Raw genomic sequence first — 27,375 nt, 5'->3', positions numbered from 1 at the left:
TTGAAGAATATTGTTGCCAACATATTTATAATTGTTTTTATTTTTTCTACAGGTCATTTGGTGTTGCTTAGTGGAAGATTCAGCCCTTTTTCTAAGATACGTCCTCGAGAGGCTTACAAGGGAACGTCAAGAACAGATGTTTAAACTCTTACGGCATTTGATTCGATTTGTTCCAAAGCTTCCGCAACAGGCTGCTTTTGCTCTGTATAATTACATCATTGGATATATAATGTTTTATGTTCGTTCACCACACGAAGACGGCCAAATGCTTATCGGCACAGCACTTTCAGTTTTATGGATGGTATGATTTCGAATCAAATTAGATTTCATTCATATTTTTAGGAAAATAATACGAGTTACATTTATTTAGGTTGTACACAGCGTTCATGGAATTATGTTTAAAGATTTGAAACAAATTTTAAGAAAGGAACAATGTGATGCTTCAATACTGTTGACTGCCAATGTTCCATCGGCTAAGAAAATTATAGTCCACGGTCCACAAGGTTGCTGTAATTTGCTTTTATTAAATCTTTTTTTTTTATTAATATAAGTAAATACTAATTTTCAAATGTATTTAGACCGAGAAGAAGGTGGTATACCGTCTCAATTCCCAGTTCAGGAAGATACACAATTCTGTCAAATTTTACGTGAATCTCTGGATTTCTTCGGTATCGATGAGCTCCAACACAAGGAGTTTTTCTTGGTTGATTATAAAACACGTAAGTACTTTTGAAAAGAAAAACTATTATGACTATTTAGTACGCGGGACAGGTGTGTTGACCCGGTCTAAGAAAACACCGTTTGTGTTTGTAAGAGGATCGTTTATTTTTGTTCAATTGTTGCAATGGTTATTGTATATACGAAGAGGTTGAGCTTCGGAGAAGTGAGCTGGTTGAACTCCAGAGGTTCACTCTGGCGTCTGGAGCTGCTGCGTCGCTTTATATTCGTTCTGGCATGTAGCGTGCCGTGTGCAGACGCTTTGTCTTCGTTTCCAGGACACGTGTGCTAGAGACACGTGTTGACCTATTTTCGAGGCGCGTGCTCGGTACACGTGTGGTTTATAGATATGGGGTCAGCGTGCCACGCGTAAACGACTTTTCAGGACATGTGTCGCGGTTGCCTGATGACATCACTGTTGGGTTTCGTTCGTTTTACGATCGAGCGATGAACTCTTTCTTCTGGAATGATCGAAGGGGACGTTGCCCTTGAGTTATACATGTTTGTACAGGATCGATGATGTGATCACTGGTTTAGATTCGTAATAGGACAAGTCGTGCTATATTCCTATAACTATATAATTTTATTTATGATTTAGATCAAATACTAATATTTAATTTTATAAATGATTTAGATCAAATACACAACCCACTTCGGTACGTCAGAGACGTTTACTTTTTCAAAAGATCTCAATATCCTCAACTTCAGTTGGTTTATATGCGAGCGCCAGTCGCTCGTGCTGCACTACAACGTCAGGAATTACTTCACAAATTTCTAGAAATTGGAAAAGTTCATCTTACATGGGCCATTTTAAAGAACGTCGATATGGTAAGTTATCGTTAAGTTTTCTCTGTGCTCGAATAGGATTAGTAATTGATTAGTTTGATATTTATAGGTGGTCCAAAGGGTTGTATTTCTTCACGAAGAACTTATGAAACTGCCTTCGTTTCCCAGAAAGGCTCTGGAATGCGATTTAGATTTATATGAAGGAGGTGAAATGGGTGAACAGTTGTTGGGTTTAGATGTCTTACACAAATTCATGTAATATTCACAAATTTTAATTGATATGAATAATATTTAAAGACATCTGAGAGTAATTTGTATTACAGGTGGGTTCGATTGATCGCTAGAATGTTTGAAGCAATGGCTGGAAACTTTGCTTATTCTGGAGATATTCATCTTTTCTTGAATGTATTAAATGGAGCTGTTATTTTGCACAGCGAAGACTCTTGCATTTTACGTTACGTTATGGCGACTTATATAAATGCTGCTTTCAATTTCAAAAATATATTTTCAACCAATGGGTAGGCAAAATCATTTTCAGGATACTTTTCTGCATGTAATATTTTTACTAATTGCTGTAACTTTATTTCAGTTATCTTTTAATCATGCCAACTTTATTACAAATATATTCCAATCATCAAACTAACAAGCTTGTTACAACTACCATTGAATATGCAGTTAAGCAATTCTACTTGATGAATAGGAAGCCATTCATTCTACAAATGTTTGGATCTGTATCTGCCATACTCGATACTGATGAAGATGGAGCTTATGGTGATGCACACAAGGTATAATATAATTCAAATGAATTATATTTTATTAAAGTCATAAAATCAATTCATCTAATACATCATGCCTTGTGTAACAGGTTCAATCAAGTTGCCTGTTCAATTTGCTTTTGAGCTTAGAGACACCTTCGCCTGATCCACTCAACATTGCTGAATTGGTAAAAGAAGAGAAACCATTAAAAGCAATTGATTTCTGCTATCATGATGAAAATGAAATGGTGACAGTTTTAGACTGCATAAGTTTATGCGTAATGGTAGTTTCCTACTCGGCTGAAAGTATGCGAGGATATCAAATGCTTGTAAGCAATTTTACAATTCTTAAATTTTTTTTAAATATTATTTATAGTTAATCTGAGTAATAAATTCAAATTTCAGATAATTTTAGAAGCAATACTTCCATGCTATGTAAGTCAAATTCAAAGTCCATCATATAATAGAGAAGGAAAAACTGAGAAAGAAATCATTCAGCAGCTTGCCGTTGCAATCAAGACTCTTGTAAACAATTGCGAAGGACTTTCAAAGTAATCATCCTTTATATATGATATTAAATCTTAACTTATTTGTTGTGCTGTATTCAAATTGTGCATTTTAGATCATACAACGGTCCATATCGGTCGTCTCCAGAACACAAAGGTTCATCACAGAGAAACTTCAGCAGAGGTCCATACTCACCAGGTTTTGATTTCGAAGAAGAATCTCATTCCAAATATGTCAGTGATCACTCCAGAGCCCATCCTCCAATCGATACAACGAATGAAGATTCTGAGGTTAAAATTATATTTAGATCAATTCAATGTGCACTTATTGATTGCTTAGTGAAAGAAATTTAATTTTTATAATTTCTATTTAGGTGGTAAGAGCAGAATACAGACGACCCAGAGACGTTCTTCTTTCATTAGTCGGTGAATTTATTGGAAAATGCACAGCGCGTTTGACCGAGTTAGCTAAGCGTAGTGGACAAGAAGGAAAACCGGTTGAATTGTTAGATACAAGATCTCATGTCGTATGTTTGTTTTTATTAAAAGATATGTATTTAATTTTTTTTTAATCATTTGATAGTTAATTCAAGATTTTTCCAGAGACTTGCTGATATTGCCCATTCGCTATTGAAAGTATCTCCATACGATCCTGAATCCATGGCTTGCAGAGGATTACAAAGATATATGTCGTTTATTTTACCATCGACTGAGTGGTCTAACGATGCTATGAGACCAGCTCTATTCACTATATTGCGTAGGCTTGATAAATTGTTCCTCAAAATATCAAAGAAACCAAGCATACGGGTATGTTTTATGTTTGTATGTATATGATTGGATATTTTTTAAATTATATAATTAATTTGTTGGTTTGTTTAAACAGAGGAATACAGATTGGGAAGCTGCATCAGGATTACTGAAAGGTGTATATGAAACAATGACAAAGTGTCAGTATATAATGCATTGGCAACATGTCAAAACTCTATTGAACACTTGTCAGGTATTTGATTAATTTTAGATACTAATAGAACAACTCAAAATCAATCAAATACTCGTATACGGAGCAGTATTTTGTTTCAGGCTTTGATTGTTTTGGACGGTGTGTGTATTGAAGGTTGTTCTTCAGCAACTGCTGCTTTGATGGCTCAGTCACCTCCGCCACATTTCTGTAGCACAGTTGTCAGATTAATCGCTCTCCAAATACTAAATACTGGGGTATAAAAGCTTAATTTAAACATATAGAGTATAATATGTACATACATAAGTTGTAGCAATGATATATGCTAGTTAAAAGTTATCTTTTTACTCTCCCCCATTATTTACACAAATTTTAATGTATCCATTGTTTTTTATTAGTATTTTCTTATGTATTGACCGTTGATGTAGAATAACCTAGATATGCCATTACACACAAATTTCGTTGGAGATCTTGTCGCCACTAACTGAGGGGTGCGGGGGGTTTAACTAGCGGAGAAGTGGTGAAAAAAAAGGGGACGCAGCGGTCGGCAGTGGTCAGCAACCAGTTTATGTACATATGTATATGCACTGAAGTTTTATTTTATTTATAACTTTATTTTATTGGACACTCCGCGTGACAGAAAACCAAACTAATAAAGCCATATTAAGAAAAAAATATTTAGCTATACACACTATATTAAACTACAAATGAATGTTACTATAATAAAACCATCATTAACTATTACAATATTTAAACATAAGCAACTTCCACAAGGATCAATTTTAAAGCTGACACTTTAATATTTAGTTCATTGTTTCTAGTTTTAAACTACAATGAACTAAACTAGTGTCACTAAATGAACTAATGTCGATTTCTGAATTTATTTCATTGCCAACAAGACATACGCGTGCATTTAGTGACACCTGTGGCAAAGGTTGTCGACCGCTGTTCCATCACTGCATAGAATCACGCCGATATTTCATTATATGTTAAAATACTACTATAATTGAAGACATTATATATTAATTATTACTTATGATATGTGATGCCATCCGCCTTTTTATGTTTTCTTGAGTAATTGTAACACAATTTCACTGAATACGTTGGCATTTTCGAAAAATGTCAATCGACCTTCCGACTTAGAAGCTAACTAGCTACTGAGAGAGAGTGTGCATCCACTGTACTTTCCTTTGGGTGTGCATGCACCAAAAGGGTGATCGACTTCAGGGCATATCTATGTATTCTATATCTATGGTATTGACAGTTTAAATTTTAAAAGTAACTTCTGATTACTTGGAACTATTTTAAGGCCACTCTTTATATATGTATCTAGTTAATGTTTGTTAAATTAAAAAGTGGTACAAAACTTTCAGGAGAGCTATTCATTGGAACAAATTTGCGGTGGTAGTTCAATATTCCCAACGCAAGAGAAAGCTGAAAATATTCTGATGAATTTGTTCATGCCACTATGTTTAAGAGTAGGCAGTGGAAGAAAAGGTATTGTTAATAATCAGATTATTTATAATATTTCATAACTATCTCCTATAAACATTAACATAAACTTTAATTTTTTAGATATAGCCAAAATGCGACAATCTGATATAACATTTGCACTAACGGCTGTCTTACAATCAATGGCACCTGGTGGGGGAGCTGCTGTAGCTGGGGTAGGAGCATTCAGAAGCACTGGAGGAGGAACGGCTGATGTTAGAGCACCATCTTTAACATTCACTGCAGCTAGTCGTGATGCTAAGAGGGCTGTCAGAATTCCAGTGTCCCTTTATAGAGTGGCATTTTTGGGTAAAGTTAAAAATAGTCATTTGAAATATAATAAATAGAATGTTATGTAATTGGTTTCAATCAACTTTCAGCTTTGAAAATCATGTTGGTGTGCTTTGAAAGTGAACTTGTAGCAGATTGGGGACGAATAGCTAGAGCAATGCGAGAATTGGGTAAACGAAACGAAGCAGCACCAATACTTTGGAATTTCTTGGAATTTGTTGTTACGAATAGAACTCCTCTGTATATACTACTGTTGCCATTTATAATTCATAAAGTTGGTTAAATTTGAATGAATGATGTTGTATATGTATAAAATAAATTATTACATGTTTTTGGTTGGGTTCCAGCTCTCACAACCTCCGATTGGTGATCACGAAAGGCATATGCAATTTGTAATAAGGGAGAAAGTACGTGGAGGTGGTACTGCTTCTACAGGGGCTGTTTCTATTGGTGGTGGTGGTGGTGGAGGTCGTGGAGCTCTTCTTGCAGAGCTGGCTAGAGAAGTGCGACAATTAAGGGAAGAACTTGATGAAGGTAGCTTTGGTACTTAAACTACATACAATACTTAATGTGTGGTGCTAATTTTGATATTGATAAATAGAACAAGAGGATAGAGATGCTGCTGCTGCGGCCGTAGCCGCTAGACGAGCCATTGAACCTTCGCGAGCGTCTTTAGCATCCTTACGAGGACCTGGCCGAGCTGCCCGAGCTCAAACACTACCACCTCAAAGAGGTACTTCCTTATATTTCCATCATCACATGGCATGTATTCTCATTGTGCACACTATATATATCATAAAATATACATACATACATATGTAACTTTGATGAAAATTTATGATTATCCGTGTTAAAAGTGCATTTGTAATTTTTTGCATTGTTCACACTATTTGTTTATTATTTTTTATCTCGAATAAGACACACATAAACGTGTTTAGTTTGCAATGTGCAATGTCTTTTTTTAGAATCGGTTTCCAGCGGTTCCACAGCGAATCAGGTGAATGTGTCTGTTAGTGATGGACCCACAGACGGCATGAACGGTAGCTCTTTGGCATCCAATCACGATTCTGGCACTATATTTAGTTCGCAACATTTTTATCAAGGTATCCTAACTGTTTATTTAAAACACATTACGATTATTTTTAATGATATTAACCATTTGACTTTGGTTCAAAACTTGTGGTACAGTCGAAACGGTTAATATTGCATTTGATTATTATTATTTTGTCAGAACAGATTTGATAGGCTTAATAATATTTGATTCGTCAAAATAATATCCTCCATTTCTGTTCCAAAAGGATGTTGCTTTTTATAGCCATGTAAGTGTTATACTTTAAACTGATATATGTAAATGTCCCCTTGCTGACTTTGTATCCCCTTTGATCAGTCTCATTCTGAACCCATTTGGTAGTAGTCATGGAATGTTTCGAATCTCCTTCCACCCAAAACCACATTTCTGTATTTATGGAATGCTCACCAAATCATTATATACGTATATTTTTGGAATGGTTGTGCATTATCGATAAAGTGAACGCTGATCAATGAAAAAACTCCATGAAAGTAATGCTTCCCACCTATGTATACATTCGCCAAATAATTCCTCTTCAGCTTTTGTGTAAATATATATATATATACATTATTATATATCAATACATAAAACAACTTGCTCATATTAAATATATAGTAAAAATAATTATTACATTCATGCATTTAAATCATTGTTGACAAACGGAGCGAATTGTGCATTTAAATTTAGTTGTAATTATACCGATGAACGTTTTCGGGTATTGCCTGTATTTATTGACGGAAATATTTCATCTGAATAATTATTATTTTATACTATGCAATTCGCTTGTATTGGTTAACACTGCCTTAAATCATATTGATGTATTATATGCAGTATGCATTGTTATTTAGTGGACGTGCAATCCTAAACATTTTTCAGCATGTTAAATCCCCCCCGATTCAATAATTGGACAGAACATTATTTATTTTTATATTATTATTTAGATTTGTAGTATAAATATTAACATGTTAGTAATTGCAAACCAAACCATCATTTAACTATACATTGAACACAACCTCATTGATAGTATTCATAAAATATATTTGGATATATTAAACATTACTACATTAAGAGGGCTGTACACCGGAAACCTTAATTTTGTTGCCGTTCCTTTCTTCGATATATATATTGAGTGAATGCGACAATATATATCAATATATATATTGAGTGAATGCGACAGTTGCGCTTCGACCAGATAAAACGTATTTTAAATCGACAAAATCGAGGTTTGGTATTCTTCTATTTTCTCCTCCGAAACTGGACCAATTTTTAAAAAAATTCACCAACGGTATGAGAAAGATATTTTCTGTGCAACTATGTGCGTATTTTTTTTTAAATTGACCGTTAAATAAACATGCCGGACTCTTTTCTTGGGTGTAAAAAAGAGCCGATTTTATAGATGTTTGGTGGCTCTTAGCTCCTATAAAAAATAACTAATCAAAAAAATAAAACGATAGATGCATCTCAATGGTGGATATCTATAGCATATTAAAAAATAATTTCTCTAGTGCCATAATTGAGGAAGGGAGAAGTGTAATACGTTTGTATGGACAAGGCGCTGGTGTCCAGCCCTCTTAACCATAAAATAATTTATATGAATATGATACTACTAATAATAATGTTCCATTAATTTGATGAAAAAAATGATACTCTTCAACTTAATACTCAATAGTCACTCTAAATATCTTAATAATATTTAAATGGATACTTAAAACTGTTTACTACTTTTGATTGATAACAAGATTGTTCTTAAGATTACAACTACAAATATTTCGAAGTATTTTTTGACTCCTTCAGCTTCTAACAACAAATAAACTACACTATTCAACAAAATATAATTCAAACACTGAACAATGTTGTATAATATATGCAAATTAGGAGCACAGCGGCAACGTATACAGGGTTTGCCGCACAGTTTATCACAACCCCAACCACAAGGACTACCCCACCAACCACACCATATCACTGCTGCTTCGTCGCACCCCAAGCTTCGATTTGTTTCTTCAGTAGAATTTCGACACCAATCAGGTATATTTATTTATATATATTATATAAACCACATGTATTATAAATTGTGAAGATATTAGTTATGAATTTTCAATTAATCAGGAGAAACTACACATACTCCACTATCGCCAGCAAGTGGAGGTGAAAGCCCAGTAGGTGGAATCAAAACAAGTCCTGGTATTTTGGAAGGTGATGCTGCAGATGGAAGTGGAAGCGAAGGAGGTGAACGTCCTCGATTACAACGATGTAAGGCTCAATCACGGAACACATTCCGATTGAGAAGAAGTAGGAGAAATCGAGTTGAGGTTAATTCTATAAAATGATATTCACTCATCTTACAGACAGATTGTGTTACATAAGTTTTTTTGTAAAGGTGGCACACATCAGACTGGAGTCTGATGGTGGATCTAGTCCTCAGGAGGATTTCCCAGCAGCTCCTCTTTCAGCACCAGCAGCTTTGCGACCCATGCACCAGTTGCCACATCCACATCAAAGTTCACCAGCGCCAGCCGATCTCTCTTGGGACAGTGAGAGTCAAGTATCGCAAACTTCTTCCACTTCTGGCTACAGGTACTATATTTAAATAAATTTGGCTGTCGACTCTTTCTTGTTGATATACCTTATGTATATCACTTCAGCGAGTAAAACGATAACAGCTATTGCTTCACCGATTAGTAAAATTATAAACGGTCCAAGGACGTGATACATCTGTATAACCAATGGATCATTCTTTAACTTAACTTCAGGCCACGTCCTGTCTTCCATCCACTTGTCAATCAGTCCTGCCTCTGATATTCTGTGAATCCACTGATTAACACCGTTGATGATAGGTGAAAACTTTGGAAAAGCAAAAGCGATGATTTGCGATCTATACGTTTCACGGAGAATCCTCAACATACCTTTGTCTTGAAACTTATAGTTCAATTCGGGCACTCGATTCTTCAAATGGGGTATCGCTCCATATATCTTCCCCTCAACGATTAGCTGTGTAATGTTGTCATATTCCATTTCTGTATATATCACATGTAATTTAGACAATATTTCCATAACATAATCATTATCGGAAACATTCTTCATCATGTCCACCACTTGAGTTGTACCATAAAAAGAGAAACCATTTTCAATCAAATCTTTCATTGAATTTATCGAAGCTTCATAATACGTATGTGTCAAGAAACCGACTAACGATCCTTGATAAATGTTCCTCAACACCATCGAAGTCCACATCCATACCGTGAAAACATAGCATACGAACCTACCAGATGGCATAAATTTGAGCGACAGACCCAAGGTGACTTCCCAAAAAGATAAACCTATGTGTTTACTTTGAAAAGTCTTATTACTCATAATATTTTTCAAGATGTACATTAGTATCATCGATATGAGAATCGTGGTGAGGATCATGATCCAAACGTACTTCTTGAACGGAAGTAAAAGTTTCTCGGCAGACTTCCCTTTTTCAACTTTTCGTATAGTCCAAACTACATACACGGTGTCATAACCGTACGATATGTCAATCACTTGCACTCTTCTTAATGAAGGAATGTAAGCTCCTATTCCAATATCTGCCCTGTCGTAGACCAAATCCCCGGTAGCTCCTGTCCATGCTGTCCCATTCCAACGGCCCCATGTGTATTCATCTTGAGGTTCTATTACTTCGAGACTGAAATTCATTAGATTTGACAATAGTTTTATCAACTCTCCCTCCATTCCATCCAATAAAATAGTTCCGTTGTCCAATCTTTCAACGATCACGTGAGGATACCTCTCTACAGTTGTCACGACGACAGGACAACCGTGCATTTGCGTAGTCTTCAAAGGATATAATTCTGCATTCACCTCAAACGAATCCCCAGACCATCTGTCCAACTCTATGACTCTCAATGCTTTGCAATTGCGAGCGTAAAACGGAAAAAATGTAAATATTGATACGACATTGTTGAAGTCTGCAATCGCGACGACATTGGTCATCCTCAAGTCCCAACACACTTTGAATATTTCGTGAACGTTGTCTACCACGTCCTGCTTGGACATCCAATTCTTTTTAACGATGATTATAACCCTGCCGGAATATTCGAATCGCGATCCAGGAATCAGATCTAAGTTTTCTTTAAAAGACTTAGCATTTTGTATGATCAAAATGTAGTTTTGACACGCCATTTCCATTTCCACGTTGACATCTCTGACTGTGCCAACGCATGAGAATTGGCCGACATAAAATATCAACTGATTGAGAATCTCTTGGAACTGCTCGTTTTCGTTCATCATGCATCTATTTTCTTTTGCTCCGTAAGCCAAAATTAAGGCTATGAACTGGTATCGAAAGAAAAATCTTCTTGCAATCTCTGCAGCGCAAAGGCACAATCCGTTGTCTAAGAAGAATGTGTCGTTCATTGCACTTATCGCATTGATAATTTCATTGGCGGAAACGATGATGGAGGAACATATAATCAAAGCTAGTTTTAAGTTCATCGTATTGCAGCCGATGTGATGCACTTGAAATAGGCAATGGAACACTGAATGCACTTTCATTCTGTAAAATCATTTAACGGATGCGCATATCGTCAACTCTTTTAAAAATAAATACCCATAATAACTCTTCGGTTCAATTAAAAAATTAAAATTAAAATTCCTCGATTTTATCCCTTTGATCGCCCATTTAATTACCAATTATGTCTTCGTGTACAATAGAATGGCAATAAAAAAAATATTTTTATTACATAATATTATGCAGATACACGCTCGTCCAACAGCTAATGCATGCAATTATTGTAGAAATTAAAATTAATATTAAATTAAATTAAACATTAAATGTCAATGCTCAATAACACTGAGCATTGACATTTAAAGCAACTGAAATTTAAAATTCCCTAAATAATTAATTATACGTATTTTCAAGAAATAAAAATCACAATCTATAAAAAAACATCTGATTACACTGAGCAACAAAAAATCACGTTTTTGAGTTACCAGAGTGGAGGCTAACCAATCTTTACTAAGTTTGACCCACTGAATTCGAATATGATAATGATTTTTGTTGGTTAGTGATCGTTTCCGAGATTACCGCTCGTGTTAGTACGTTTAGATAAAAAAAAATGTTGAGATAGAAACCAATCCACCATTTTTATTTCACCACATTATGAATGTGGTGAAATAAAAAACGGGCCAAATAAACGCAACATAACACGGAGAAAAAATCCGTAAAAAAATTATATATTTTTGACTTTTAAAATTCGCTAGACAATTAATTATAAGTATTTTAAAACATTAAAAAATCATAATCAATAGAAAAAACATCTGACTATTGATTCCAATACTCACTTTGAGCACATCAATACTAGATTTTGAGTTAAAGACCGCAAAAGCCAAAAAACTGTAAAAATCGCGCAGTTTTTTAAACGCTCATATCTCTTAAACGATCACTTACCAACAAAAATCATTATCATATTCAAATTCAATGGGTCAAACTTAGTAAATATTGGTTAGTCTCCTCTCTGGTATTTTTTTTTTTGTTGCTCAGTGTTGTTGATTCCAATACTTACTTTTGCCACAGCAATACTAAATTTCGAATTAAAGACTAAAGCAGAAAATCTGTAAAAATTGCACATATTGCACAGAGTAAGCCAATAAAAATTATTCTCATATTGGAATTAAGTGGGCCCAACTTAATTAAGATTGATTAGTCTCCGCTCCGGTAAGTATAAAACGTGACTTTTTATTATTCAGTGTAATTATTGATTAAACTGATATTTATTTATTTTCCACTAATAAATAGCTTTCAGCAATATCCAAATTATATATTTAATTTTCTCCACCTATAAACTGTAATATTGAATACCCCTGAAATGGGGAGGTACCGGGAAATGTCAACCATTAGCCATTACTTCGATTTTACAGTATCTTTGATCAAAATGCATAAAAACCTTTTTAACATTAGTTTTACAGTTATCTGCATCATCTTCTCAGTTAAATATTTTTACGAATCATAAAATTCCAGTGAAACTATTTACCTATGCACACATATGTATACTCATATTTTATTTCAGGGAAAGTTACAGTCTTCAAGCCCGAATTCCTCCACCATTAGCATCACCGGAGCTTCACGATCAGTCGACGAGCAGTGCCGCTACTATATCCCATCATCGTAGCCCCAACGGTCAGTGCTTTGTTATATTGATTTTATATTAAACAAATGCTTACATTACTTTATATTGCAGGTTCGTTCAGTTTTAATGGATCTTCATCTGGTGAGCGAACAGCAGTCATGGGCGAGCATCCACCATCTCGTCTTTCACCGAGGTCCCCGTCATCAATACGAGACGAGGATACACTCATATAAACAACTACATTGAAATGTCAATTTAAATGCTTTGAGGATGAGTCAATGTACACAATTACAATGTGCTATTAGATATTATAATATGTAATACAAGACTCTGGCTCTAGTGTAAAATTAAATGGAAAATTAATAAGGCTAAGTTTATACTCTGGAAATGTGAAAGGATATAAGAAGTCAGAATATTAAGATTATGCACTGATAGTGTGACATTTTGTAAGCAACCCTGAGGGTAAAATATAAGACTAGATACAAATTTAGTCATTAATGAGTGTTTAAAAATTTTCTGAATTATTGACTATTGCTTTTGGTATACCATTAGCTTTCTATGTATGTATCTAAATCAATTTTTCTATTATAAAAAAAATGTTAAGCTCTTATGATTATGCACAAGTCTTTTATAACAGAAAAAAAATTCATATCTAAGATGAAAACAACTTAGATTATTGTATTTTAAAAAGTATTAATTCTCCGTGTTATTAAACACCATACTGATTCTACTATTATTGGTAAAATCGTAAAATATTAATGACAATTAGGCATGATTAACACAGTTGTTGTTAGCTGATAAAGAAATAAATAATTATATGTGATAATTTGTCGAATGGTGCACAATTTATTGTAAACTGCTACCGTCAACGTAAACTTATTTATCAAAACTATATTCCTATATATAAAACATTTATTATAGTTAAGCAAAAGAAAATATTATTTTTATTTGCAATGTGTGGATAAATTAAGTACATCTTATGAATGTTATAGTCGTTTAAATTTTACAATAGAAATTAAATTGAAATTATATAAATGTTTTGCACTAAATGTAATACATGATATTAATCATTGGATGTTATACGTGTTTGTAGCTATGAATCAATAATATATACAATTAATGTTGAAATGAATTTAGCCTTAAATATAAAACATACATATTTAGTGATTGTTCACTCTATATTGTTATAATTTTTTGATTGCGTCGTTGTTGTCGATTTTGAAAATGCAATTCTTTTTAATGGAGAGTGAAGAGATCAAAACTCTCATAAAATGGAGAAATATTTGTATAGAGAAATATGTATAATGATGAAGTGTTATGGATTCGTTCACAGCAAAGTGAGCGCTGTTTTACACAATTATTTTTGTTACGATGTATAATATTTATGTGATATTTTTTAGATTGCAAATTATTTGATTATATACACTATTCATTATGATGTAATTATACATATATTATATAATTGATGTGCCTAGAAATGTTAGATTGTGTGTTTTAGAAGTTTTTTTTCTAAATGTGTTAGCATATTGATCATGTTAATGATATATTTATTATTATATACGATGATAATATTTGTTGTTTGATAACCAGAATTTATTTGTTACTGAAAATTATAGTGCCAAATTTTAATAAACCAAATAAAATCATCAAGTATTTTCATTTCATTTCTATCATTTGCTTTACTTTACACCATTGATACCCAACCTTTTTGAGTGTCTCTCGATGGACGCCCTTCCCCCCTAAATTTTAACGGGACTATCAACGTTGTTTAATGTATTATTATGAATTTGAATTAAAATACTAAACGAACAAAAATAGAATATTGAAATTTCTTAGGGCTTAGAACACTGTCAGGTATAAACACGTCGATTTTTCCCAGAAAAAAAGTGTAAAACTTCCAGATATATTTTGTTTTGTTGTTTGTCTTGCTTTAAAAGATATGTATAGAACTCGTTTATATTTCGAAACAAATAGGATTGCCTTTCTGATACAAATATATAAATAAAAAAATATTGAAAGAAATAGTTAAAATTCAAATACACTGATTTTTAATTACACCCCCACCCCCCCTCCCTAGAAAGTCATTCCTTATTGTTCAAAAATGTTGCCCCCCCTTGGGAAAAGCTGAAATGATGCCCCTGGTTTCCAGGATTGGAGAGAAAGACGCAGCTAGTTTTGTAGAAGTTGTTTATTGGTCTACAACCGTTAGCTCTCTAGATCCGAATTCTCTACAGTTCGAAGCACCCAATATCTACTATCCGTACACAATTCGCGATATTCGCGAGATCCTATTGGTCGATGAGTCACGTGATCCTATTAGCCGTTATACACGTCTTCTCTATACGTCGAGGCCATTTTGGCGCGAACGCGAGATCAGGTGATCAACACTAGTAAACCATCAGTCCACGAGCGCACTCATCTAATCTCTACTTTAAGCTCTGACCGCACTATGCGTCTGCAACACGAACGGCAGCGTGCGGCCAAATATTGTTTCTATGAAATTGTATGAGATATAACACACTACGCGTCACGCGACGTAGTGCGTTATATCTCATACAATTTCATACAAACAATATCTGGCCGTTCGTGTCGCAGACGCATAGTGCGGTCAGACCTTTACAATGTACTCGGAATAAATTATTTTCAATCAAAGCCTTATTTCGCCAAAATCTAAATAAATATCAGTAAAAAAACTAATTTCATTGTAAAATCAAAAAAAGATCTCTTTATAAATCCTAAGAATTATACTGGACGCCCCCTGGTTTGTTCTGAACGACATAATCCACCGAGATACGAGGATGACAACGGTCAGTGAAGAGTCAAGTTCTGCGGTCTCAAAATATAAAGAAAGGCTTAGGAACCACCCCAACAGTCTGGCTAGGGAGTTATTGGATAACAAGCCAATAAAAAGACTCAAGAGAGGTGATCCCTTGGACCAGTATCAGAGAGTGAATTGCCAATAGGCATTTCACCCACAAGCTAGGGAATAAGAAATGCGCCGAATGTACCGAGGAGGACAGATAGCTGCATGTAAATTGGAAAAAAAAATACATACATAGACGTTATGTGAGGTGTTACGACTATCATTCGCAAGCCGGCGACCGCCTGTCAAAAACGCGCGTCACATGGAAGCGAACCGAATTCATAAATACAAATTTAAATATAGAAAATATATTGAACACATCGCTATAAAACATCAGCCGACACTCGCATCGTCTAACCGACAAACCAAGATATGGATTCCAAATCATTGATTCACTCGTGGTGCAATAAGAAGAGCCTATCTCCACAGTTCGATGTGCGAGCCACCGGTAAATGAATACTATGCATAAATATGAATACCCACATCGTAAAAACCTATTCGATTCTATCTATCGATCGTCACTTTCAAAATCTGCATGCTTATACAATCCAACTTTTCATCAGAATTCACCAATTTATTACCGTCTTATTTTCAGAGTCAGTTCCGTTCAAAATCCTCATCTCTTCCCATTTTATAATATATCTGCTCCAGAATACAATTCAAAAACTTTAACAAGAAAGCTTGTGTAATCGGAACATCATAGAATCATGGGTACTACCCATATCTCTATCCTACTCCTTTCCTTTTGGGCATACTTGGGTATAATTCCCTTGAACTTCGGAGAAAATTCTCGTTAATTCGTTTCGTTCTCCAGCTACTGCGTGGTAATACGTCATGCTCGTTGTTGCTGGAACAGTTGGGACTTTACAAACCTAATATTTATGTGCGTGGTAGATATCATTTAATGATTGTACCTCCTGCTCGCACAGTTCTTTTTCGAATTTTTCCTATACCAAGAGCTATTCGACTTCTAAATGAAATCGTTGCTGCCGTCCCTGAATACGATATTTTCCACCTCGGTGAGTGTAGATTATCGGATATTATTTTAACATATTTATCTGGTAACCTGCGCTCATCATTACTTTCTTAATTTGAATGTGATGTATGAGTGGAATCTTAATCTACTCTCTTCCATTTGGGCCTCGCAGGAATGTTTTGTATTTGTAGCTTGTTCTTATTTATCGGAACAGGCTGCAGGTGCAAGACAATTTTTTGTATCTTAATTTTTTGCTTTTGCTTTTTGTTGTATCTATTAATTTTTTATTTTATTTTTATTTTCTCCCTCTCTTATCTTATTTTATGATGTAGGCCATTGTGGCGCATTAGGTTCTTCCTGTAATGCCATAATGGTCAAAAACGTTAAATAAATAAATAAATCTCCAATTAGTGCATACAAATGTATACCGAATATGTCTTTTTATAGGTCCTAAACATCGTCAACGCTTTCTATGTGAGGTCCGTGTTGATACAATATCGTACCTTGGAGTCGGCAACTCGACATCCAAAAAGGAAGCGCAAGCTAACGCCGCCAAAGATTTCGTCAGCTACCTGATCCGTCAAGGGCTCGTCGATGAAAAGGAAGTGAATGATGTGAACGCCGTTAAATCGGTTGCCGGAAATCTTCAAGGCGACAATGAAAGCTTTGAACCATCCCAATCCAAAATGGAACCACCGCAGAGTCGAGTCTTTCAGGTTTATATAACATTCCAAACACTAGTCCAGTATATTTAGTTTTATTTTACTATTACTTTTCTTGACTTGTACAGGAAGGAATGGGTCCTAACGAGATGGGTAAAGCGTACCACGCTTGGAACAACTCGGGCAACGAAAGTGACCGTCCCTTCACGTACATGGACCGCATGCAACAGGCCAAGCTCGTCGAAGAAGCCGAAGACGTCGATATGAACTCTGCCATCCACGGCAATTGGACAATGGAGAATGCCAAGTCGAAGTTGCATCAGTTTATGCAATCTAATAAAATTAACGCCGATTATTCTTATAAAACTGTCGGACAACATCACACACGGTAAAAAAATGTATTCATTGCATGTTTTTATATATGTATGTATATGTATATGGAGAGGCATGTGATATGATACACATGATCTCCATAACTTGTGACGAATTCGAATCAGATACCGAACATTTAATATGGAGACGAAGTCAGCTTCATAATTTTATGAAAAGCAAACATATTATCTCATATACAAAAGATGATATTTTTGCAAGTTTGTTTTTATTTTCTTTTTATTTGTTCTCAATGAAACGGAGCTACATGAGGCCATCAAGTTAAACTAATATTTAGCAGAACCACTTGTAGAGATGTTAGTTTAGAAAATGGTAAATTAGATGCCCAAGGGCGAAAACACACTGAATAGTACGGAACGTCACGTCCTTGGCTTCATGCTGTGACAGTGGGTGTTCCCCAAACCGAATTCGGGAGTATATATTTCTCCTACATTTCTTCAAATATGGGATTCATCGTTATCAATTACTGTCGAACAAGGATAAAATTACACCGAAAACACTCAAGGGGGTGATTTTTGGGACTGTGTACCATGTATATGGGCTAGGACTGCTTTTTCGCATGTTTTAAAGTAGCTAAAAAACACACATACCACGTACCACTCAGTGTGTTTTCGCCCTAAAGATCTGTCACGATAGAGCGACCGTTTATATTCAATACCAGGTATGATCTTAGATGAAAGTTTACGATCATCAGAACCCAAAGCCATTATTTGTAATTGACTTTATTTTTTATTTTAAAATTTATATTTTACCATGATGTCATTACGGCTTGCCCATGAGCGACATCTATGGTATTAAACTTGTACAAATATAAATTTTTTAATTCATAATTCAAATAGTGGGTATGATGGGTTTTGCCAATTTGATCTGGAACCGTTTCAACAATAAAATCAGGTAAATTGGCAAACTCTGATAGGAAAGGATCGACTTTAAGTCACAAATATCGAAGTCTGACCAGCAGCACTACAGATAATACTCGGAATAAATTCTTTTCAATCGAGGTCAACCCATGGGATCGAACCCGGCAACCTCTCGGTGGTTAGCATTAACGCAACCATCAAGCTATGCTTAATTTAATCTGTTTTTTGTACAAAAAGAACACAAAATTGGCGCGTCACGTATCTTACTCGATATTTTCTTCTTTAAAAAAAAATGCATAAACTGCCGCAGTGATTCTGTAGTCACTACGTCGATATATAGTATAATTGGTAACCTATATAAGTATAATATTTTATATGCTTACTAAACCAAATTATGTCTCAATCGTAACAGTTTCAATCGGCCTTAAACCTATGGCTGATCGCTAATCATATGTTACTATCCAAGGTCTTGAGTCCAATTTACCTTGGTATTGAATACATCGGGACAGTCTTGACTTCCGTCTGCTAAGTCGAATCATATTATTTAAGGCCCGAATTTAAATTCCTAGCTCAAGTTTCTTTCGAGTACATGGAAATGTGTTTCTGAAATACTTGTATTGAACAAAGGATCAGTAAAAGTATTAAGTGTTAATGTTTAAAGCTGAGTTTGCATCTATTTAAAATGTTTGGTTTCTTTTTCGTTTAGGTAGTAATTGAATTTGTTGACTCGAGATCTGTTCTATCTCATTATGGTTAGTAACTAGTGTGTAAATGTATTATTATTCACATTGCATCCTCGCTGAAAAGGCTCGTTTGTGTCGCAGGACTTTCTGTGCCGAATTGAGCATTTACATTAAGAAGCTCGGAAGATGCGTAACGGCCAGAGAGACGGCTTCTAACAAGCAAACGGCTTCGAAATGTTGCGCCCTGTCTATCGTGAGACAACTTTTCCATTTGGGCGTGATAGAACCTTTCAGCGGAACTTTGAAAAAAGACAAGAGTGCTGAACAGATGACGTCTTACGAAGTATGCATCAGTCCTGAGCTGGAGAACGAACTTGCCAACACACTGAAAGGTTTGCCTGATTGTTTTTTTTTTTTTGTTCTTTTTTTTCATTTGATTTCTTTATATGAAATGAGTTGATTTACAGAGTTGGGTGTGGAGCCGATGAATATCGATCCGAACAGTACAGCACCGCAGACTATACTAGCAGCCACTCCTATTGACAAACTGATGGGGGTCAAGCCGGAGCCTGCAGGAGTCGTTTCGTGGTCACCGCCAACCCCAAATTGGAATCCCTGGACTGGATGCAATATCGACGAAGGTCCGTTAGCTAATGCAACGTTGGAAGAATTGTCGGAGCAGTTGTTGACGCAACACCGGGATATGATGCAAAATAGTACTCTTTTGGCGGTAAGATATAGTCTAAGCAATACTTTCAATGTGTTGCCACTGATGATGTATTGTGTAATTAGTCAAAAAATTGTTGGCACGAAATTGCTGCCTATTTCTCATGTAGGCTCCGATTAGAGACACGTATTTTGGGCATCTATTTTTGTCAATTTTAGCATTTTCATTTTGAATTTTAACGTTTTAGGGCATTAAAAATGTTCAATTTTAGCATCTATTTTTATGAAGAGTTTAATTTTAAATAATAAAAAATTTCGATGAATTTTAATAAAATTTATATATTATATATACAATTTAAAGCCAACACAACAATTAAAAAATAATAGAAAAATTTAAAAATGTTTTGGAATTAAAATTACAATGAAAAAAACATAAATATAAAAATACAAAGACAAAAAATATGAAAATAAAAATATAATACCAATTAAAATTTATTAAAACTGAACATGGAGCATATTTCTACAGATTATTTTTTGAGATTCGTGCGACGATCGGTAACAATTATATTGTATTTACTAAAATACCATCCACACCATTGACAGGACACCAAATAGATTTTAGAGCTGCACAACCAAACTCTTCATATTTAATTTTTGTTGCCATCAATAATAGCAATATATCCGCCGTGGATTCACTTTTTATAATCTCTATTAATTGTCTAAAAAAGTGCCGATATCCTTCCAAACATTGAGCCTCTGTTGATACATTAAACAATGGCAGGTTTCTAAAAAACAAAACTGTTTATTTAACATTAATATTAGATTTTGTACCTGCCACAGATGGATTGAATAGTTTACTCAATGTTTGGAGGAATAGATTTGTCTCTTTAGTCTTGAGTGCGAGTCTAGTTTTAAGACGCTTTTTTGAGCAGCCTTTTGGATACACAGCTCCAACTGTATTCTTTTGGTTACAGTAGTAGACAAAAGCAGTTGCTTGGTTTCGACAGGAAAAACACCGTCTATAGTAAACTGCAAGCTCTGTTTTATCCTCTCAATGTCTTCACATAATAAATGGGCAAAGGGATAGGAAGACCCTTCTAAATTGTCTATTAATTTCATAAATTTTATGCAAACTTCACTTTTGTTTGTTACTTTAGCATCTATTCGCATATTTTACTAATTTAGCATCTATTCCGAATTTTAGCATTAATAGCAAAATGCCCAAAATACGTGTCTTTAGCCCAGATCTTTTATAAATCTGTCCATTTTACGGCTCAGAAAATGGATTACTTGATAATTTTTGATTGTTGGTTAAAGACGACTATTCTATTCGGTCAAATATATAATATTTTGTTGCTTAGAGAAACATTCAACAATGAGAATAATAACATTAATGCTTTATATGTCTAAAATATGATAAATCTCCACAGCTGCCAATTATATTTTTAATTTAATACAATGTTAATTTGTTGCATCACGTTTCATGCCATAAGAAACTTTTTCAATATATATGTAATATTTGAAAGTATTATATATAAATACAAATTTTTATAATCTGTTACACGAGAAGGCTTTTTGAATGACTTATTTAAAATAATACAAATAACAATGAAAGGGAAGTGTACTGTTCTTGTCTTTCTCTTAGACAAAAAATATTAACTAAGAATGTGTATATTACTTTCAATCTGTCGCTGAAGCTGTATGTCGCCTACATTACTGTGTACATTATTGCTTTATAGGAAAGTATAAAGGACCGTGAAGATTTACCAGTATTTAAAATGCGAAATCAAATAATGGAGGCGATAAACGAAAATCCTGTGATTATCATCAGGGGAAACACGGGCTGCGGTAAAACTACTCAGGTTACTTTTGTTGTTATTGAATAAATGCGTTGTTTTGTTTTTTATAATATAATCAGATTTTTAATGAAGTTCGTTTTATATTTAGGTTTGTCAATTCATCCTGGATGACTATATAGCTAGTGGTCAAGGTGCGCTTTGCAACATATGCGTAACACAACCGAGGAGAATCTCGGCCATTTCTGTAGCCGAAAGGGTTTCTAATGAAAGATGCGAAGACATTGGACAAACTGTCGGGTATGCATCTGTCATTCAACAGCATCCAACAATGCATCTGAATATGGATTTATTATTTATTTTTCATTTTATGCAGATACTCCGTACGCTTTGAATCGGTGTTGCCGCGTCCGTACGCTTCAATCCTGTTTTGCACCGTCGGTGTCTTACTACGTCGCATGGAAGGAGGTCTTCGTGGAGTTTCGCACGTTCTGATCGATGAAATCCACGAGCGAGATGTCGGCACCGATTTCATGCTGGTCCTACTCCGCGACATGGTGCACGTGAATCCCGACCTGCGAGTTATCCTCATGAGTGCTACCGTCGATACCTCGCTATTCAGCAAATACTTTGGAAACTGTCCCATTTTAGAAGGCATTATTTAAATTTTTGTTTAATATATTTTCTTTTTTGAATGTGATGAATTAATATTGAAGATATAACGTTTCAGTTCAAGGCAGGATGTATCCGGTGACGCAGTACTTCTTAGAAGATTGCGTACAAATTTGCGAATTTGAGCCACCACCCCAAATGAGGAAAAGGAAAAACCGTGACTCCAGTGCTAATAATGATGACGATGAGGATGAAAAGCAGCTTGCTGCCGATGAAGGAGAAGATGACCTGAACAAAGTTCCTTTAGGACATGATTATAACCAAAAAACTCATTCGGCAATGTCTCGTTTGAGTGAAAAAGACGTAAGGCTGGCTATGATTGTTTTTAATGTGTAATTTATATCATCATCATCATCTACAGCCATTCACCATCCACTACTGGATGGTGAATGGCTACCTCTCCAACACGCTTCCACATTTTCCTAATTTCGTCTACCCATCTTCCTAGTGGTCTTCCTTTTACCATTTTGCATTCTCTCGGGTACCATTCAAACACTTCTTTTGTCCACCTTTCGTCCATTCTTATAACTATGTGGCCCGCCCATTCCCATTTCAATTTCTTTACTCTATCCACTATGTCCACTATCCTTGTCATACATCTCACCCACGTCTAACGCTTCCTGTCTTTCCTCGTTATGTCGATCATACAGCGTTCCATACTTCTTTGAGTGCATTGGATTTTATGTAGCATCTTGGCATTCAGTGTCGGAAGTTTTACATACATACGTCATCACTGGCAGGCAGAGTGGCATTTTGATTTAAAAACAACATTCATTCGTCCAAATGCACTTCATCCTAAATTTCATATGTCTCTTTATCTCTTCATCTTTACTACCAGACGTGTCAATTATTTGACCTAAATATAAATAACTATTTACTGCTTCTACTTGTTTATCATCTAATGAGATGCTATCAGAATAAATTCTTTCAGGCATGCAATAACTATTGAACATTCCACGTTAATTTTTAATCCTACTTTCCCTGTCCAGCTGTGTTAGTCTGTTAAGTAGGTCAGCTGGATCGCGAGCTATTAAAACTATATCGTCTGCGAACCGAAGATGATTCAAGAAGCGACCGTTGATTCTTACTCTTGCTATGTCCCATTCCAAATTCCTGAAAACTCCCTCAAGTACCGCATTGAATAACTTGGGCGAGATGTTATCTCCTTGTCTTACTCCTTTTCCTATGCTAAATTTATCAACATCTGAAAATGTAATTTATATATATATATATATATATATATATATATATATATATATATATATATATATATATATATATATATATATATATGATATATATAAACATATGTTTATTAATATTATGTAAATCTTCCAGGTCAGTTTTGAACTTGTCGAATCTTTACTTAAACATATAAAATCGCTTAATGTTAGTGGAGCCATCTTGATATTTTTGCCCGGTTGGAATCTTATATTCGCCATGATGAAATATTTCCAACAGCATCCGATATTTGGCCAATCCGATTATGAAATACTTCCATTGCATTCGCAATTGCCGAGGGAAGATCAGAAGAAGGTTTTCATTACTCCTCCACCACACATTACTAAGGTTTGATTGGTTCAAATCTATACACTATTATTGTTTTGAATGTATTATTTATTATTTGTACAACGATTTTAGGTTATTCTATCGACAAATATCGCCGAAACGTCGATTACTATAAACGACGTTGTATTCGTGATCGATTCTTGTAAAGCACGTATGAAACTTTTCACCTCGCATAACAATATGACGAGCTACGCTACCGTTTGGGCTAGTCGTACTAATTTGGAACAGGTAATCATCATTTTTATTATTGTTTTATATATTTTTTTATTTTTATATCATTTGGTTTGTAAAATTTCAGCGCAAAGGTCGAGCTGGAAGAGTTAGGCCAGGATATTGCTTTACGCTGTGTTCTAAAGCTCGCTTTTCCCAATTGGATGAACATCAAACGCCGGAAATGTTCCGTACTCCACTTCACGAGCTCGCTCTTAGGTATAATAATAATATATATATAAAAACGGACGCGATGTATGTGGGTATGTTTGTGGCGGACGCGTGGCCAAGTTTGGGGATTTAAAAAAAAAACAAATTTTAGAATACCAGTAGTATATTTTTAATTTTATTATATACATACATATATAGCAGGAAGGCCTAACAGGCAAACCCCAATACGCCTTCCTGGCCAATTACAAACAATGCAGAATTTTTATTACAAAATTCGCTGAATTACAAGACATTTAAAACTCAAAATTAATGAGACATCTATAAATTTTAACTTGTACATAAATCATAGTCAAATAGTGGTGACATAGTAAGTAGGAAGTTTTTTAGCCAATTTAATCGAGGAACCGTTTCAACAATGAAATCAGAAAAATTGGCACATTCTAATAGGAAACGATCGACCTGGAGTCACAAATATCCAAGTCTGAGAAGCAGCATTACAGATATACTCGGAATAAATTCTTTTCAATCGAGGTTAACTCACGGGATTGAACCCGTCGCCACTCAGTGCTAGGCAAAAGCCTAACCATCTGCACGGACGCGTACACACATCCACAAAGACACACACACGTTCATTCATCATTTCGAATGGGTGAACGGGTTGGATCGTGTAATGATCTCAACTTTTTCTATTAATACGTGCGCGCGCGCTCCTATAAATTCCCTTACATTATATTTATATATGTATAACATTATTTTAATTCGTGTATCAATTCCTTTCCGAAACCACCCCTTGAAATCAACGGGCACAACACTAGTGTAGATATATTATTTTTAATTTACTTTTTTTAATACAGAACATATTTACATATACTTAATGTTTCAGCATTAAACTTTTGAGACTCGGTGCTATTGCCCAGTTTTTGAGCAAAGCTCCGGAGCCGCCACCGCTAGATGCCGTCATTGAAGCTGAAGCCGTCTTACGAGAGCTTCGGTGTTTGGATGCACAAGATGCTCTTACGCCTCTCGGGCGAATCCTTGCTAAGTTGCCGATAGGTATTTTGAATCGTGTCGATTTGATTTTTGATGTTTAATCAGCTACATACTTCAAGGTTGTTTATTTATTTTCAGAGCCCCGTCTTGGTAAAATGATGGTTTTGGGCGCTGTGCTTATGGTCGGTGATGCTTTGGCGTGTATGGCCGCACATAGCAGTACCTTTCCGGAGATATTCGCCATCGAACAGGGAAAACGGCGACTTTCGTTCCATCAGCGAAATTTAGCCGGTGATAGATTCTCCGATTATGTTGCTATGCTTGTTGCTTATCAGGTAATGATCAGTATGATTTTATCTGTTTATTTATTATAGAATATATTTAGTGATATACATTTTGTTTTACTAGATGTGGGAGCGTGAAAAAGAAAAGGGTGAAGAGTCTGAAGTCAAATTTTGTGAATGGAAAGGATTACAATTGCCGACAATGCGTGTAACCTGCGAAGCTAAATATCAACTGCGTTCCATATTAGTTGGAACAGGATTTCCAGAAGAGTGCTTTTCGCAGCAGCATTGGGAAGCTCGTGGTCCTGAACCTCGTTTAGATATCGTAATTGCTTTGATGTGTATGGGACTTTATCCTAATGTGTGCTGGCATCAAGGCAAACGTAAGGTAGAAAAAAGTTCTAGCCATTTGCTCCTGTTGGGAATTTTGTAATTATTGAAGAAATATCTTAGCTAAAATACTAGTGCATATTTCTATATAGTATTTTTTATGAATAGGTTTTAACAACTGAAGGCAAAGAAGCTCTTATTCATAAGACATCAGTCAATTGTAGTAATTTGGATCAAAAGTTCCCATCACCATTTTTTGTATTCGGGGAAAAAGTTCGTACACGTGCCGTCAGCTGCAAGCAGACTTCCATGGTGGCTCCTCTTCATTTGCTACTCTTCGGTTGCCGTAAGATTGAATGGGTGTGTATAATATTTTTACTGTATATGTTTCTTTTGTATCAACTATTCTAATAAATCATTTCTGTACAGATTGACGGTGTTGTGAGACTCGACAATTGGATCAACTTCAAAATGGATCCAAATCAAGCAGCATCCATAGCAGCTCTAAAGCCCGCTCTAGAACAGCTCATTGACCAAGCCGCTCAAGATCCCGAGCAATGTCTAGAACCTGATCCAGTTCAAATCAATGCATGTATTCTGAATCAATCGTTATTTTATTATTATTATCATTTATTTTAATGCTATTTTGTATTACAGGTGTTGGAAATTGTGAAGAAATTGTGTTCCGTTGACGCCGGTAATTATCAGATTGCAAGAAATACTTCCGGTCCTATGCACTTTGATAATAAACGCCCGAGATTTGGAAACAGTGGTGGTAGTCGTGGTGGAAACTTTGGCGGAAACAGAGGTGGAAGTTTTGGTGGCTTCCGCGGCGGTAACTTTGGTGGAAATCGTGGGAGTGGATTTGGGAATCAAGGAGGTGGATATGGAAATCGAGATGGTGGATTTGGACATCGAGATGGTGGATTTGGAAATCGGGGCAATTTTGGAAATCGAGGAAATGGTTTCGGCAATCGAGGTGGGTTTGGAAATAGGGGAGGTGGATTCAATCGAGGTAGAGGAAATTGGGGAGATAGGGGAGGATTTGACTAAGCGAACAAAGAACTAAGACTCAACTGTGTGATATATGTAAGTCACATACACAAAATGGATGAATTTGTAATTCAAATAGCATTGAAATTTTTTTTATTTTATTTAAAGAAAACGACCTGATTTGTTTATTGCCATTAAATGTATGTATGTGAAAAATAAAATTAAATATATAAAAAGTTAAATGTTTTAATTTAATCTATGAACTGTCTTTAACTCCAAATTTAAACTACTGTAGGAATATAGCACAACTTGTGCTATTCCGAATCAAAACCAGTGATCTCATATATTTCACAACAATACACAAGTCTTCCGATGGCATCGTCATCGCTCCTGTACAAATATGCAGAACTCGAGGGCAACGTCCCCTTTGACTATTCCAGAAGAAAGAGTTCATCACTCGATCGTAACCCAAAAGTTATGTCATCATGCAACTACGACACGTGTCCTGAAGACAAAGACAAATGACCCAGAACTAATCTCAGACATTAACAAACGTGTCCTAAAAACAAGACCCAGA

At 35.2% G+C, this 27,375-nt stretch overlaps 3 protein-coding genes across 3 annotated transcripts in view; 2 read left to right on the top strand and 1 right to left on the bottom strand.

The window, feature by feature from the left end:
• unc80 (unc80, NALCN channel complex subunit) overlaps positions 1–12,916 on the top strand; it is a 43,971-nt gene extending 31,055 nt beyond the window's left edge. The window contains 26 exon segments of the mRNA XM_077440536.1: positions 53–301; positions 371–503; positions 579–719; positions 1,352–1,545; positions 1,613–1,758; positions 1,827–2,021; positions 2,093–2,288; positions 2,369–2,587; positions 2,664–2,809; positions 2,881–3,055; positions 3,139–3,291; positions 3,368–3,571; positions 3,648–3,764; positions 3,845–3,979; positions 5,096–5,219; positions 5,298–5,522; positions 5,594–5,778; positions 5,852–6,047; positions 6,106–6,237; positions 6,470–6,607; positions 8,449–8,598; positions 8,680–8,712; positions 8,767–8,882; positions 8,951–9,147; positions 12,624–12,733; positions 12,795–12,916. Coding sequence (XP_077296662.1) covers positions 53–301; positions 371–503; positions 579–719; positions 1,352–1,545; positions 1,613–1,758; positions 1,827–2,021; positions 2,093–2,288; positions 2,369–2,587; positions 2,664–2,809; positions 2,881–3,055; positions 3,139–3,291; positions 3,368–3,571; positions 3,648–3,764; positions 3,845–3,979; positions 5,096–5,219; positions 5,298–5,522; positions 5,594–5,778; positions 5,852–6,047; positions 6,106–6,237; positions 6,470–6,607; positions 8,449–8,598; positions 8,680–8,712; positions 8,767–8,882; positions 8,951–9,147; positions 12,624–12,733; positions 12,795–12,916 — 4,131 coding nt within the window.
• Positions 9,157–12,535, bottom strand: LOC143919219 (glutamate receptor 1-like). The gene is made up of 2 exons (XM_077441431.1): positions 12,501–12,535; positions 9,157–11,110 (listed from the first exon to the last, which is right to left on the bottom strand). The coding sequence occupies exons 1-2, from the start codon at positions 12,533–12,535 to the stop codon at positions 9,157–9,159; spliced, it is 1,989 nt and encodes a 662-aa protein (XP_077297557.1).
• A 2,824-nt stretch (positions 12,917–15,740) lies between the features above and the next one.
• Positions 15,741–27,037, top strand: mle (dosage compensation regulator mle). The gene is made up of 18 exons (XM_077441706.1): positions 15,741–15,994; positions 16,970–17,238; positions 17,313–17,572; positions 19,259–19,509; positions 19,585–19,847; positions 21,523–21,645; positions 21,731–21,879; positions 21,956–22,233; positions 22,310–22,554; positions 23,590–23,820; positions 23,893–24,048; positions 24,119–24,249; positions 25,085–25,254; positions 25,330–25,526; positions 25,600–25,863; positions 25,974–26,165; positions 26,235–26,393; positions 26,463–27,037. Exons 1-18 carry the CDS (start codon positions 15,919–15,921, stop codon positions 26,856–26,858), a joined length of 3,810 nt encoding a protein of 1,269 aa, XP_077297832.1. The 5' UTR covers positions 15,741–15,918; the 3' UTR covers positions 26,859–27,037.
• The last annotated feature ends 338 nt before the right edge of the window (positions 27,038–27,375 follow it).

Source organism: Arctopsyche grandis, chromosome 11 (assembly GCF_051622035.1).
Source record: "Arctopsyche grandis isolate Sample6627 chromosome 11, ASM5162203v2, whole genome shotgun sequence".
Classification (NCBI taxonomy): domain Eukaryota; kingdom Metazoa; phylum Arthropoda; class Insecta; order Trichoptera; family Hydropsychidae; genus Arctopsyche; species Arctopsyche grandis.
The sequence above is the reverse complement of the archived record's forward strand: the minus strand, read 5'-3'. Positions and strand labels throughout refer to the sequence as shown.